The sequence below is a fragment of the Laccaria bicolor genome, genomic scaffold (assembly GCF_000143565.1).
Source record: "Laccaria bicolor S238N-H82 LACBIscaffold_25 genomic scaffold, whole genome shotgun sequence".
Lineage (NCBI taxonomy): Eukaryota > Fungi > Basidiomycota > Agaricomycetes > Agaricales > Hydnangiaceae > Laccaria > Laccaria bicolor.
The window spans coordinates 38,428-52,944 of record NW_001889896.1 but is presented as its reverse complement, the minus strand read 5'-3'; the positions used below and the strand labels follow the sequence as shown (position 1 = coordinate 52,944).

General features: G+C 43.0%; 4 protein-coding genes across 4 annotated transcripts; 1 reads left to right on the top strand and 3 right to left on the bottom strand.

Annotated features, from left to right (window-relative positions):
* Nucleotides 1-2: 2 nt before the first annotated feature.
* Nucleotides 3-945, bottom strand: LACBIDRAFT_330027 (uncharacterized protein; the record flags this gene model as incomplete). Its single annotated transcript, XM_001884217.1, has 3 exons — nt 3-328; nt 383-659; nt 904-945. The coding sequence occupies 3 exons, from the start codon at nt 943-945 to the stop codon at nt 3-5; spliced, it is 645 nt and encodes a 214-aa protein (XP_001884252.1).
* A 118-nt stretch (nt 946-1,063) lies between these two features.
* Nucleotides 1,064-2,882, top strand: LACBIDRAFT_191220 (acyl-CoA dehydrogenase, mitochondrial). Its single transcript, XM_001884346.1, has 9 exons — nt 1,064-1,110; nt 1,162-1,253; nt 1,313-1,413; nt 1,466-1,672; nt 1,723-1,878; nt 1,930-2,112; nt 2,166-2,190; nt 2,241-2,590; nt 2,646-2,882. The coding sequence occupies exons 2-9, from the start codon at nt 1,238-1,240 to the stop codon at nt 2,718-2,720; spliced, it is 1,113 nt and encodes a 370-aa protein (XP_001884381.1). The 5' UTR covers nt 1,064-1,110; nt 1,162-1,237; the 3' UTR covers nt 2,721-2,882.
* A 2,729-nt stretch (nt 2,883-5,611) lies between these two features.
* LACBIDRAFT_294894 (uncharacterized protein) lies at nt 5,612-6,534 on the bottom strand (the record flags this gene model as incomplete). Its single annotated transcript, XM_001884216.1, has 4 exons — nt 5,612-5,740; nt 6,039-6,154; nt 6,221-6,264; nt 6,296-6,534. 4 exons carry the CDS (start codon nt 6,532-6,534, stop codon nt 5,612-5,614), a joined length of 528 nt encoding a protein of 175 aa, XP_001884251.1.
* A 6,188-nt stretch (nt 6,535-12,722) lies between these two features.
* On the bottom strand, nt 12,723-13,282 carry LACBIDRAFT_330024 (uncharacterized protein; the record flags this gene model as incomplete). The annotated part of the gene is made up of 4 exons (XM_001884215.1): nt 12,723-12,784; nt 12,833-12,944; nt 13,082-13,104; nt 13,153-13,282. The coding sequence occupies 4 exons, from the start codon at nt 13,280-13,282 to the stop codon at nt 12,723-12,725; spliced, it is 327 nt and encodes a 108-aa protein (XP_001884250.1).
* Nucleotides 13,283-14,517: the final 1,235 nt, after the last annotated feature.

The window sequence follows — 14,517 nt, the reverse complement described above, 5'->3', positions numbered from 1 at the left end:
ATCTATTGATTCTTCTTGTCCTGTGCGTTGAAGCCTTTGGGAGCATCAACCCGCAGTGGATTCTGGATGCTTGCCAATGCGTTGATGCCAAACATCACGAGGGGAGTGAGGAGGAAGAAGGTCACAAGGAGGACAGTGATGAGTCCCGGGGTCAAGAGTTGGTATCGTTTGAGAATCCCCCCCGCTGGAAGAGTGGTATTCGCAGCAGCGTGCATGTTCTCGTTCAGTTGGCGTCTTGAGTGTGCCGGGAGTGAAGCGCCGGCGTAAATGATGAGATGACTGGGAAAAACGGATGCAAGAGCTGAAAGCTCATGGCCAAGGATTGATTCTAGTGGAGTTTTTAGATTACAATTTCAAGGAAGATTAAGGCAGGCAATCATACCATGTTTCGTCATGGCTTCTTTCCTGGACTTGCCTGAATCGAGCAATTGGGGCATTTCGAGAGACACGACGTGCTTTATGTCATGCTCCAGCACAATCCTTGGTTCGCCAGGGGCGTATCGGAGGAGGCGAGATTGGCAATCGCTCGAGATTAATTCAGCTAGGGAAGACGCGTCAAACTGTTGAACGTATGGGAACTGTTTCGACGACTGAGATGAGGAGAGACTGCGGGCAAGGTGGGTATGTGGAGACAGGGTACGGAGGTCAGAGGCATGTAGCTGAGAGCTTGGGTCAGCATAAAACGGATAGCATGGTTGTCAGTACAAACTCCAGGTTGTTGTACGAAAACAATTGCGTCGTGATCACAGATACGAGGATTCGTAAGGATTGTATCCAAGGTTGTGGGGCCGCTGAGTACGTCCGAACTTGAATTGGGCGGTTAAAGTGGAACGAAGAGAGACGCTAAAAAGATAAATACCTGGACCAGGCTACAACAGGAATTGAATTCAAGTAGGAGTATACCAATGGCAGTGATGAGAGGGCCAGAAGGGCGAGCAGGTGCATGGTGACGGGTAAAAGAACAGAATCACATGACGTCGGTCTCCCGGAACCCCGCTTATAATATAATTTCAAGTTATAACACAATGTAAAGTACTCCTACCTCTTTACTGCTACCATGTTCAAGGCCGCCGTCCGCTCAACAAAGTCCCGCTCTGTGGTTTTCACAAGGTATTTGTTTGCCACTGCATATCCATCTAGATTTTGATCTTCAACCTCTAGGTCATTCACCTCGTCGAAATCCTTCCGTACCGACCTTCGACCGTCATCTCTCGACACATTCACAGATGAGGAAAACATGCTGCGTGACGCTGGTATTTCCTTTTCCCTGCAACCTCCACCTCAGCTCTCGAACTTAATGCTTGTGTTCCAGTCAAGCGTTTCGCAACGGAAGTTATTGGGCCCAAGGTCCGAGAGATGGATGAGAACGAACAAATGGACCCATTGATTATCAATGGCCTCTATGAACAGGGCGTGAGAAATCCCGAGCTTTCTTCGAGGCTATGTTGACCAGTTGCCTCGGCAGCTTATGGGCATCGAGACGAGTGCTGAATACGGGGGCGCAGAGTCTTCTTTTACCTCTGCCATCATTGCCATCGAGGAACTCGCCAAGGTTGACCCATCGGTCTCTGTCCTGTGTGACGTGCACAACACGCTCGTGAACACTGTTCTCCGCAAGTATGGTTCCAAAGAGCAGCAAGACAAATGGCTGCCTCAACTGGCCCAATCAAAGGTATTTTTTCCGAGTGCGAACGTTCACATGTCCAACATTCTCTATAACAGTTGGGCTCATTCTGTCTCTCGGAGCCTGCCTCGGGTTCAGACGCGTTTGCCCTCCAAACACGCGCCAAAAAGGATGGTGATAACTGGATCATCAACGGCTCCAAGATGTGGATCACAAACTCTTACGAGGCTGAAATTTTTCTTATCTTCGCCAACGTGAGTTTTTGTCTGAATAATTAAGCCTTCCGCTCGAACCTCGATATTTAGATTGACACGACCAAAGGCTATAAGGGCATCACCTGTTTTCTTGCCACGAAGGACATGGGAATCCAAATAGCTAAAAAGGAACAGAAGCTCGGCATCCGCGCTTCCTCAACGTGCACACTTAACTTTGACGACCTCAAGATCCCAGCAGAAAATGTTATTGGTGGGGAGGGTAGGGGATACAAAGTGACGTGTCCATCAGATATATATTGAAACCAATCACTAAAGCCCACCTTTAGATTGCCATCGAAATTCTCAATGAAGGTAATTTATTCTACTTCGTGACTGAAATGCCATTCTCATGTTATTGATAGGTCGGATCGGAATCGCTGCACAAATGCTGGGGCTTGCCCAAGGTGCCTTTGAGAAAGCTGTCCCCTACACCTATCAACGCCAACAATTCGGGCAACCTATTGGGACGTTCCAAGGCATGGCATTCCAGATAGCGCAAGCTGCCATCGAGATTGAGTCTGCCCGTCTCATGACTTACAATGCTGCCAGACGAAAGGAGGAAGGTAAAACATTTACCAAGGAGGCTGCGATGGCCAAGTACTGGAGTAGCGTGGTTGCCCAGCGGGTCTCCGGGCAGGCCATTGAATGGGCAGGGGGTGTTGGGTTCACAAGGGAAACAGGAATTGAGAAATACTGGCGGGATTCCAAGATTGTGCGTGCGGTTCATTTTTTTATTCCAGGTGTCAGATGTCTGACGCTCAGACCAGGGAGCGATATACGAAGGGACGTCAAACATTCAACTCCAAACGATTTCCAAGTTCATTCAGAAGGAACACTCATAAAAACATTACATATCTTATGATATAATCTTGTAAAGCATGATCATGCAACTCACGGATGCTTACAGTGTTCAAAGTACATAGGTATATAGCAGGCTCCACTCGGTATCTTTGTATGGAGAAGAACCTGCTGGTATCTCAATGCTACAAAGTTGCTGCAAGTGTATATAATTTATCCTTACCCATAAGACTCATAACATCTTTGACTTGATATCACTGTGGGGGTCAATGATGAGTTTTGATCGTCGTGTAAGGCAGGCCATTGCAGCTATTATTTGTTGTGATATGTAAACTTCTCTTTTCCATTCAGCCAGGACATTTGCCCAGGTTGCATCCACCTGGAACTCCCTCCCCCTCCCTTATGTCGTGTTTGTCGTGTGGGCCCTCGTTCAGTGGGTGACGTGGCGCATTGTGGTGGGCGTGGGTGACGGATGCGGATGGCGGCGAAAGGAAGGGATCATGGTGGTCACGAAGAACGGTGGTGGCGACGGTTGGTGGTGGGAGGAAGAGGGTGGTCGTATTTGGTGCCAAACAGACATTGTTTGTTATCCATCGGAAATACAAATTCGATAAGTTGCCCTACGGGCGGACCTGGATACTGCTGTTGCTAGATTGTCAACTCTTAATTTTTGACACTGGGTGATTGTCCGAAATATTCATGTTCATGGCTGGCTGTCCGTTTTTCCATTCGATGGCTTATGGATTGCTTGGCCTTTTTTTCTTTTATGACCACACTCTATCTCTTCTATCATTTCTTGCAGTGCTTAAGTCTATCTGAAGCTATTGTTACTTCATTGAAAGTGTCTGTGGTTGTTACATTCTAACTTTTTTTGGATTTACTTTTACATGCCAACTCTGATATTACTGTACTAATACAACCATGGCTTTGCATCACACATCACAGAGGTCCTTGAAGGAAGCGAAGTGAGCATGATGTCACACATCACACCGGCTTTTGAAGCCATTCCTTGTGTTTTAAAATATTCATTTTTTCTAATTTTTCTGGTGCCTGTGGCACCCTAGCCATGTAAACAGTACTCAACATATTTCATCTACTTCTAACAAGAATTGTCCCACCATCTAAGATTTTTCTGCATGTACAACATTGTTTTAAATTTCAAACTGATGATGGCCCCTGTTTGGACAAAGAGCTCATACTCTTCATCATGCATCACATCGGATATTGAAGTTGTGAAGAGATGGTCAAAATGTGTCACACCCAAAAGGGCCAGAAGAGATGGTCCTATTAGTACAGTACATAAGTCAAGCCCTCTGTCAAGGATCACTACATGGACACACCTATGCGACCCTGTGCAGAGGTGAACCAAATGAAACAAACAGGAATAACCAAAATAGAAGTGGGTCACCCCCCTGCCAAGCCTGTCAAACCTTGACCAGGGTGCTCCATAGCCTACCGCTGCATTGCCGCCCTGCAGCCTACTTCACAATTACAACCTAAGCAAAGCTCCAGGATCTGGCTCTACTAGTGTTTGGAAGTCCAGTCTCGTGACTGGAAAAAGACTGTAACCAGACTGGACCAAGTCTGCAAAAAACCGGACCTGTGGTCCAGTCTTTTCATTTTTGAGAAGTAAAGACTGCAAAAAGACTGGTCTAAATGAACTGGTCTTAACCGGTTAGGACTGGTTTTTTGTAGCCCACTAAATATCCTTCAAAACGCACCCAAGCACATACTAATTGGCTCAAAACTGACAAAGATATAGTTTAAAATGTAAAATTTCACTGAAAATAGTAGATGTACCAGATTCTTTTTGTGCAAGAAGTGGAGGGGGTTGGTCATACATTCGGGAAGTTGCCACTGGAGCACCACAATCACATATGCTTGGTTCCCTCAGCCATTGTTGCAACCATTCATTATGAGTCCTTACAAGTTTACAAGTAAGACTCATTCTTTATCAACTGAGGACTTAGGCAAATTTTTCATTGATTCATTGATTCATTCACCTTTCATCACTGTGGGAACCTTTTTCCTTGAACAGAAAAGCAGCCATAAAATCAGGAAAAATGCCAAAAAAATTGGAATATTGCTTAGTAAGTTGGGGAGGCTGTGTTCAGGGTTCAGTGTCAATATTTAAATATAGAAACCAGCTAAAAGTTGCCAGAAAATCAGAAAAAAATAGCCAAAAATTAAGAGTGATCTTCTCTGTTGCCATGATGTTGAAGAGGCTGTGTTCAGGCACTGGACACATGACAAGATAATTTGTGTTGGAATACTCTAAAAATATCTTTTGGAAGTTCCTTATTTTTTCCCTGTTTTCTACCAAGAAATATGTAATACATCTATAAAGATTCTTTTCAATGAATGAAGGTCAAATATTGATAAGATATGTTTGAAAACATGTAGAACATATTGAGATACATATATAGACAATTCAAATTGACCCAATATCTTTCAAGTAAGTTTCTATATGTTTTTAACATGTTTTATAAGTATTTAATCTTCATTTATTGAAAACAATCTTTGTAGATGTATTACATGTTTTTTACTAGAAAACAGAAAAAAAATAAGGAACTTCCAAAAGATATTTTTAGAGTATTTCAGTGCAGATTATCTTGTCATGGGGGTCCAGGGTCCATATTTAAATATAGAACAAAGTAAAAAATGGCTAGAAATTTAGAAAAAAATAAGCAAAGAATAACAACAATATTGAAGGGGCTGTGTTTAGGGTTCAGGGTCTATATCCAAATATAGAAAATGTATTACATTATGAAATGTGATTATATCATGTGACTAGCATTCTTCTTATTGAAATCTTGGTTATAATATATGGCTATTTTCAAAAAGTGTTGAATTTTTCCAATATTTTGTGTTTTTCTCAATGAGAAATAGTCTGTATGACACTATTTATATATATTTGTAAAGCTAAGCAAAGAGGCTACAATTGTTGTTTATACACCACTATTTGGGCCAGATGTGGAAGCAACCTAGAGCACGCAGCATGTCCACTATATTTTTCCACATTGTCACCAGTGTGACGGATGCTGGCCACCAGCTCAAAATCGAACTAATAGGGGTCTGGTTCCAGGCTAGCTGGAATAGACGTGTTGGGTCCAGCCCATTCCCAGCTGACCATCCTGGCTATCATCCTTGTGGGTGGTTATGTAGAGGGGATATGTATTATAGTATGGCCACAATGTATTCAACCACCCGAAAATCCCATTCAAATCCCCACCTCAATCCAAGCACATAGTTGAGAAAGATTTATGATATTTTTTACTCATAACAATGAGGGGGATAATTCATATACAATTGATCAATACTACTACTGCTACTGGAGAGGCTAGTTATATGGTATTGCTTACCCCCCAATGGCTCCCTTCTCTGCTATCATGGTACTCTCTCCCATGTGCCCCCTTCGTTGACTGGTGGTGGAGGTGACGTGACAGCGAGTAGTTAGTGACATGAGGGGTGAAGTAGTCTAGAGAGGGAATGTACACATTAGGAGGCAGACCGTAGACATCATAGGTTGACGTTGGCGACTTACTGCGACAGGGTTTGGACAAATGAAACAGTGAGGGCAGCAGCCCCCTATAGGTGGTGCCAGTGAGCACTTACTTACCAAGCAAGGGAGCCTGACGTGACAGGCGAGGGGACGTTGACCATGATGCCGGGGTTGGTCAACAGGGTGTCGACATGGCAGCAAGTTCGCGTCCGTGGCTGGTTGGTGTGGTGTTGTTGCTGGCAATGCTCGACCCCCTCCAAACTTTTCCAGTCATATGCGTTGGGCGTTGGTGTGGAGCTGGAGACAGCAGAGAGGCATGACGTGGTCAATAATGATGGTGGCAGTGGCAAAGACATGTGATTGTGGTGAGGTTGTAGCTTGACGAGGGAGGCAGTGGGGTTGATGACAAGAGTTTGCACCCTTTTTGAAGCTGCGGAGTATGCTGAGTATGAACATATTTCCCACACTTTGTCAAGTGTGTTTCGCTAAAGTTGTTCCAAAGGTGATATGAGAAAATATAAATTTAATGGTTTAAGAGGTGCTAGATACTATGCACTTCATAAAACATGGTACTTTAGTGAGAAATGTGGAGGTATCATAATTTGTGGGTGACCCTGTTGAACAGCTTTAGACGAAAGCCGGTGTCCACAAAGTAAACTCCTAGCTACCAGCTGGGATCTGGCAGGCTGCCCAACAGCTGTCAATTGGATAGCTGACAGGGGAGAGGTTTGATGCCAATCAGGAATTTCGGCATTCTGCCATCACTCTGGGGCCCAAATGGCAGTGTAGAGCTAAGTGAGGGGCTGTGCTTCTGGTACCATGGGAATTTTGACCAAAAAAGCAAATTAGCCACAAGTATATAGAGTATGTTGTTACAGACAGAATGTAGCTAGCTATCTTCTTTTCTCAGATATATGCAAATAAGACTGTGGGAACATTTTACCATAATCAGAAAAATAGTCATAAAATCAGAAAGAATTGCTAGAAAATTTAACAAAAGAAAGGCTGAAAAATAAGAATAGTGCCCATGGTTGCCATGATATTGAAGTGGGTATGCTCAGGGCTAAATTTAGAGTCCACAGGAAGGACTCATACATGCCATGCAAAGCACTGGCCCACACCCACAAGTTAATTGACTTGTAAGTTCCATCAAGTATTGACATCACTCTTTCAGGTGGATTATCCAAGTCTTGAAAAAAACCACATGTATCACATGATACTCTACGGTAGCCCAAGCTAATATTGTGATGTGAAGTAAAAATATATGAGATTAAATCACAGATATCAGTCCCCATTTGTCCACTTGGAAATAAATCTGAATTTTCTTGTTTAAGTGATGCACGCACATCATTTCGAACATTTTTCAAAGTCTCCAGACCTCTGATAACTTTTTTGTATCCTTCTGATAATATTTTTCCTTGATTCCCAAATGAAAAAAATGTTTTTGTCCAGCTTTTTGGATTGTAAATCCAAATCTCACACAAAATTGTTATGAGTCCTCTGAGTTTACAAAGAGACTTGTTTATTACCCAGGATCTCAAGGCTTTTTTCAGTGTGGTAATGCTGAAATTTGACTTTTTCCCATGAAAATGATTTCTTCCCACATTTGAAGGCCTCGTAGTTCTCATCATATTTTCTACTAAAATATACTTACTATATAGATGTACAAGAGTGACAGTGATGTAGGGATGCCACTGCTCCCTCACTACTCAAATTGTTTGCTACCCCCACCCTTGGAAGCTGCACATTGAGTCCTCGGTATTTCCACAGTGTTATTGATCCATGGTATGCTTTGTCAGCATATTGCATTGCTGTCACATGTCATGGATTGTGCTTGTATTATAGCTTGGGCTCACAGCACTTAGCTTGTTGCTTCATTATTGCTCAAATTGGCAGTAGTACTCTCATGTTCATCATGGTGTTTGTCTTAGATGAGACATCTGCCATCAATGATGAATCACTTACCCTCTGGTCCCTCAGGTTGCATAGTCTGGATTTTATCTACAGAATACGTTGTAGGCATTACTACGAAGTGGAAGTTGACATAAGTGCATGGTAATGCTTAACATGTGTGTAACAAAGAGGAAATGGCAGGTTTGGCTAACCCAGTGCATTCCTCCACAAGACAAATGTGGTTGGTTCTTTGCGCTCGAAGCACAGGGCAGTTAGTAGGAATCACCCACCAACACTGAGAGGCCCAACAATACAAACAGGCCATAGTTGATGGTGCCTGCTGATGGGCCGATGAGGGCCAATAACCCTGTGTTGATGAATTGGCCGATGTGATCCCACTATCAAGGTAAAGAAGGGTCGGCCAGCTATGTAGATTTAGCATACACCGATCAGTAGGAAGCTGCCCCAGGAAGTCAAGTCCCTGTATTTGTATATCGGCTGATAGCTAAGCTATGCAAGGTCAGCTGACAGTTTTGAACATTGTATTTGTATATCGGCTGATGGAAGATGCAAGGTCGGCTGACAGTTGTGAACGTTGCTGGGTTGGTGATCGGCCGAGGGCCTTCACTTCTGATTAGCAGCTAGGCTATGCAAGGTCGGCAGACATTTTGAATTCGCCTGGGTTGGTGGTCAGCCGAGGGCCCTCAACTCTGGTTACCAGGGTCAGCTGGCGAGACCCACATGGTAGTCATGGTTCATGGATATCACCGAGTCGGCCAGACACGAGAATTTATGAACATCTCATCAGCCGATGCATCACTGAGGCCGGCATTTTCAAGCCGAATCGTTTTCAGCTTGGCCTTTAATTTAGCAGCCAAGCAGAGGCAGACCAGGCAGAACTTGCAGTTCAAATTTTCATGATCCGAGACAACATCGGTCAAACCAGCATTGATTAGTAAATTTTAACAAGAGTTGCGATAGGTGTAACTGACTTGTGGGATTCGAACCCAGGGCATACATACACGACGTACCCTCCCAGCGTAACCACGAAGCCAAGCCAACGTTGGAAGACGATCGTGGCCAGTATCTTTTACCTGCCTGCAATTTGAACCCGGGCATCCAAGCTCGGCACTTTGTAAGTCACCCGTTCTCGGCATAAGACAACTAAGACAACTACCCGTTCTTGGGACTTTGGATGTTACAAGCCTTGGATTAGTAAATTTTAGCCAGCGTTACAAAAAGGCCGTCTTCGCTCTATGTGACTTCTGGGATTTGAACCCAGGGCATACCTCCCAGCTCAACCACTAAGCCAAGTCAGCACTGCAAGAGGAAGTTGGTCAGTATCTTTTAGCTGACGACCATGTCACTCTAATATAGTAGTAAGTAAAAAACTTGTGTAAGAGGCCATTGCAAGCATGGCAGGAACGAGTCCTCATTTCCAAGGCCATTATTGCCCTAGACTCTAAACAGGGTACTCTAGCATCATCATCAATGTGTAGCATGCTAGTAAGTATCCTACCTATCCTACCTATCTACCCTTTCTACCTCCTGAGACTTGCCTCCATTGATTGACCCATATGCCCACTCTTCATTCGTTGTATCACCACACATTACGCTTTATGTAATCACTGTAATTTACCTTGTGTACATAAAGAAATGATATCTTCTTGCCACCACTTGTACCTCTTATATCACTTGGATACTCAAGCCCTACCAATAGCTTTACTTCAAGCTTTGAGAGATCAGCAGTCAGACATCAAAAACTTCATTGTCACAATCTCCACTGGGACTGTTTGTGGAGATCAGAGTATGACAGTGCTGAACAGTCACATTCTATGATTCTGAGCATGCAACTAAGCTGTTTAGACCAACTTGGTGAGTCCTCACCCCTTTGATCATTGTAGTCCACTAGGCATTCCAATGACTGTCCCACTACCTGAGCGATCACTATGTCAAGTATTGGTTCCACAATGATAAGAAACATTTCTATGTTTTTCCTAATTTTTGCTCATTTTATAGTAATATGTAGATTGAGTACTATATTAACTAACTGTTGCATAACATTATCACTAACAGTAAAGCAATATCCTCCAATTTTCTCTGAAATTTGTGCTATTTTATGACTATTTTCCGATAGATTACCATATTTGGAAGTCCACTATGGACTGTAAACACAATATATAATGTTATGACTACTGGTAAGGACACCCTCCAACTTTTTCTGATTGCTCTACTATTCTTTAGCTATTTTTGGGTTGATACCATTTTTGCAAATAAATCTAGCCTCATAGACTATATATACTTTTGATAAGTAATATATAGTCATGATAAGTTAATTGTTTTACACATTTTATTGTATGACTAATTATTTGTATTTGTTTATAATCAAATGATGACATGTGATGAAGGGTATGTATATATTTGGAAGTATTTCATAGAATCTGTAAACTATGATTATGACCATAAAGTAGACATTGAAAATGTTGAATGTTTTGGATTATAATCGATTTATTTGTATTTGTATACATCCATTATCATTTTAAAAAAGTTCTGCAATTAAGGGGTGCTGCTCATAAAAACCATGTCATTTGGACCAGAGTTCGCAGAGCTACAGAGAATTCTTTACTTTAGCCCCAAAGAGATGAGTAAGCAACATCATGTGATGAAGGGTATATATATATTTGGAAGTATTTGGTAGAATCTATAAATATATTTGTAATATTTTCAAACCATGGTCATACAAACATGATCATGAGTGTCAAAAATACATTGAAAATGTTGAATGTTTTGGATTGTGGACTGTTTATTTGTATTTGTCTACATCCATTGTCATTTTAGAATAGTTCTGCAATTAAGGAGTGCATACCACAAAAAAAAACATGTCATTTGGACCAGAATTGGCAGAACTACAGGTAAATCTTCATTTTCACTAAAAATGATGACTAAGCGATGGCACACCAAGGAAAATGATGACGCACGAACATTTCCCGATCACATTGATGGGAAATGTTCATGCATCATTGCAAGGCACAAGAGATCCTCGTGACGTCATCACTGCAGGTCATATTAGCAATTCCAAAGGAAAATACTGTAACTCTGCCAGATCTACCCTGAAGTTCATGCATTTCGATTATGTAAAATTTAGGAGTATGTTTTACATAATTGACATGTCATCACCCAGGTTATACCAACAATTCAGAGAGACAATACTGTAACTCTGTCTGTGATATAGGATTGGAAGGGAATGCCCAGAGGCCATAGTCAAACAGTGGTATATAGCTAGATTTGGATATCTTACATAATATATTGATCTTTTGTCTTGAACCACCATCTTGTCAGCAGTCTTGCCATCCTCTTGCACTACATGTAGTGCTTTGTGTATCTGTACTTCCTACAGTATGCATAATCATGTTGGGCCAGCTGAGTATCTTGTAACTGCTCATTGCTCACTCATGGGTGTTGATCCCAGATCCACCCATTCTTGCCTCCTCCTTCCCTCTTGGCTTCAGCTATGCGAGAAGTTCAGAGTGAACGCTTCACACTGTCATATCTACTCCAAATTACATCAATCAAAATGCAGAAAAAAGGTAATATTCCAGAGGATTTAATTACTTAAATTGTAGTATTATGTGTTATATAATAATGAGCAGGATGCATCTGGACTGAAATAGGGCAATAATAACTTACACAGTGCATTGTTGATATGACAATCCATGTTTTGATGAACAGCCAGCAGCCAATTTGTGTAATTTCAAATCTTGCATGCTGCTGATAAACAAGCATCAATAACATTGGAATCAAGCTCACATGAGGCATTACGAGTCCTCTGAGTTTACGAAGAGACTCGTTCATTACCCAGGATCTCAGGACTTTTTTCAGCGCGGTAACGCTGAAATTTGACTTTCTCCCACGAAAGTGATTTATTCCCACGATCAGCTGCCTGCTCAACATTGACGACTTTGCCAGTCTGCTCTACTATTTCTTAGTTATCACCTGCTTTTAGTCCTATCCATGTTGTCATTGATGTAGGTGGTAGCTAATGTATTGCTCTACTTGGCTGTCAGACTCTAATATATGAATTTATTGCCTCCATTTTCACATTTATGTAACTATACTTCTTCATATTAAAGATATAACAATTAAGGTCATGACAACTTTTGTGGCATATTTTTACAGAGTGTGTGGGTATCCTAATGAGCCCAAGGCTATGCAAAATGAGCCATGAGAAGGTCCTGGGCAGTTGGTGGGTATGAGCACAAAAAGACAAAAATAGAACGTAACATACATCCAAGAGTGCTCAACTAGTTCATAGGCAGTTTTGGGGAGTCTCTTCAGGGGGTGTGGGGGTATCTGAACGAGCCCTCGACCACAGAAAACGAAGCAGATTGAGGTCCTGGGGGGTTGTGAGCATAAGGGCAAAAGAACGAAAATGCAAACTGACCTAGCTCCACGAGACCTCAACCATTTCGTAAATGGTTTTGGGGAGCGTCTTCACGGAGCGTGGGGCTATCGGAACGAGCCCTCGACCACAGAAAACGAAGCAGATTGAGATCCTGGGGAGTTGTGAGCATAAGGGCCAAAGAACGAAAATGCAAACTGACCTAGCTCCACGAGACCTTGACCGTTTCGTAAATGGTTTTGGGGAGCGTCTTCACGGAGTGTGGGGGTATCCGAACGAGCCCTCGACCACAGAAAACGAAGCAGATTGAGGTCCTGGGGAGTTGTGAGCATAAGGGCAAAAGAACGAAAATGCAAACTCACCTAGTTCCACGAGACCTTGACCGTTTCGTAAATGGTTTTGGGGAGCGTCTTCACGGAGTGTGGGGGTATCCGAACGAGCCCTCGACCACAGAAAACGAAGCAGATTGAGGTCCTGGGGAGTTGTGAGCATAAGGGCAAAAGAACGAAAATGCAAACTGACCTAGCTCCACGAGACCTTGACCGTTTCGTAAATGGTTTTGGGGAGCGTCTTCACGGAGTGTGGGGGTATCCGAACGAGCCCTCGACCACAGAAAACGAAGCAGATTGAGGTCCTGGGGAGTTGTGAGCATAAGGGCAAAAGAACGAAAATGCAAACTCACCTAGTTCCATGAGACCTTGACCGTTTTGTAAACGGTTTTGGGGAGCGTCTTCACGGAGCGTGGGGCTATCCGAACGAGCCCTCGACCACAGAAAACGAAGCAGATTGAGATCCTGGGGAGTTGTGAGCATAAGGGCCAAAGAACGAAAATGCAAACTGACCTAGCTCCACGAGACCTTGACCGTTTCGTAAATGGTTTTGGGGAGCGTCTTCACGGAGCGTGGGGGTATCCGAACGAGCCCTTGACCACAGAAAACGAAGCAGATTGAGGTCCTGGGGAGTTGTGAGCATAAGGGCAAAAGAGCGAAAATGGAAACTGACCTAGCTCCACGAGACCTCAACCGTTTCGTAAACGGTTTTGGGGAGCATCTTCACGGAGTGTGGGACTATCTGAACGAGTTTAAGATCATGAAAATCGAAGGGGTATTGACAGAGAACTTTCGTTGTGTTTGGACTAGCCAAGACAGCAATGTACCATTCCACCAATAAACTGAATTACACACAGCCACATGAGCAGGTTAGAAAAATGATGACGCATGAACATTTCCCGATCATTTGATGGGGGAAAGTTTTGTGCGTCATAGGAATCTGTGATGTGTCAAAAGAATAAGATCCGATAACTGAGATCTAAAACTTTAATTTATGTGTTCTGATCTGTTTTGATGGTATCACCATATATAGACCACTGCCTGATCGTGTGTAACACGTTCTTTGAGTTTATGAAGAGACTTGCTTTGACGTGGCACTTGAATTGTTTGGACTGGCCAAGACAACAATGAGTGTGCAAAGAAAACAGACAAGATGTGGTAGATAGATACATTGCACAAATCGTTTGGACTGGCCAAGACAACGAAGAGTGCAAGACAGCAAAGTGCACAGCAGACCACCTGCTTTGGATGTGGCATTATGTGTGTTGCATTTGGATTGACCAAGACGATGACAACAGAGTTTGTACTTAGCAAGCAGAAGTTGACGTTGAGTTTTCGGAAGTATCCGAAAATGACATACTTCCCTTGCGGGCTACCTTTGATTTTGAAGGTAGCCCGCAACGGAAGTATGTCATTTTCGGATATTTCCGAATTGTCACGTTTCCTGTGTCCTCTTCTGCAAAGACTGTCCCTTCTACTTTTGCCATCTGCTTGTCGTCATCTTGGCCAGTCCAAATGCTTTGAGTGTGTTGTTACAAGTTCTCTGAGTTTACAAAGAGAATGCATATTAGGTTTGGGCTAGCCAAGACCATGCTGACACCAACAGTCAATAACAGGACACGTATTCTCTCTAAAGAATACACGTTCTAGTTCATTGGGTTTGGACTGGCCAAGACCACAATGAAGGCAACAGTTAACAGGACACGTATACAGATCAA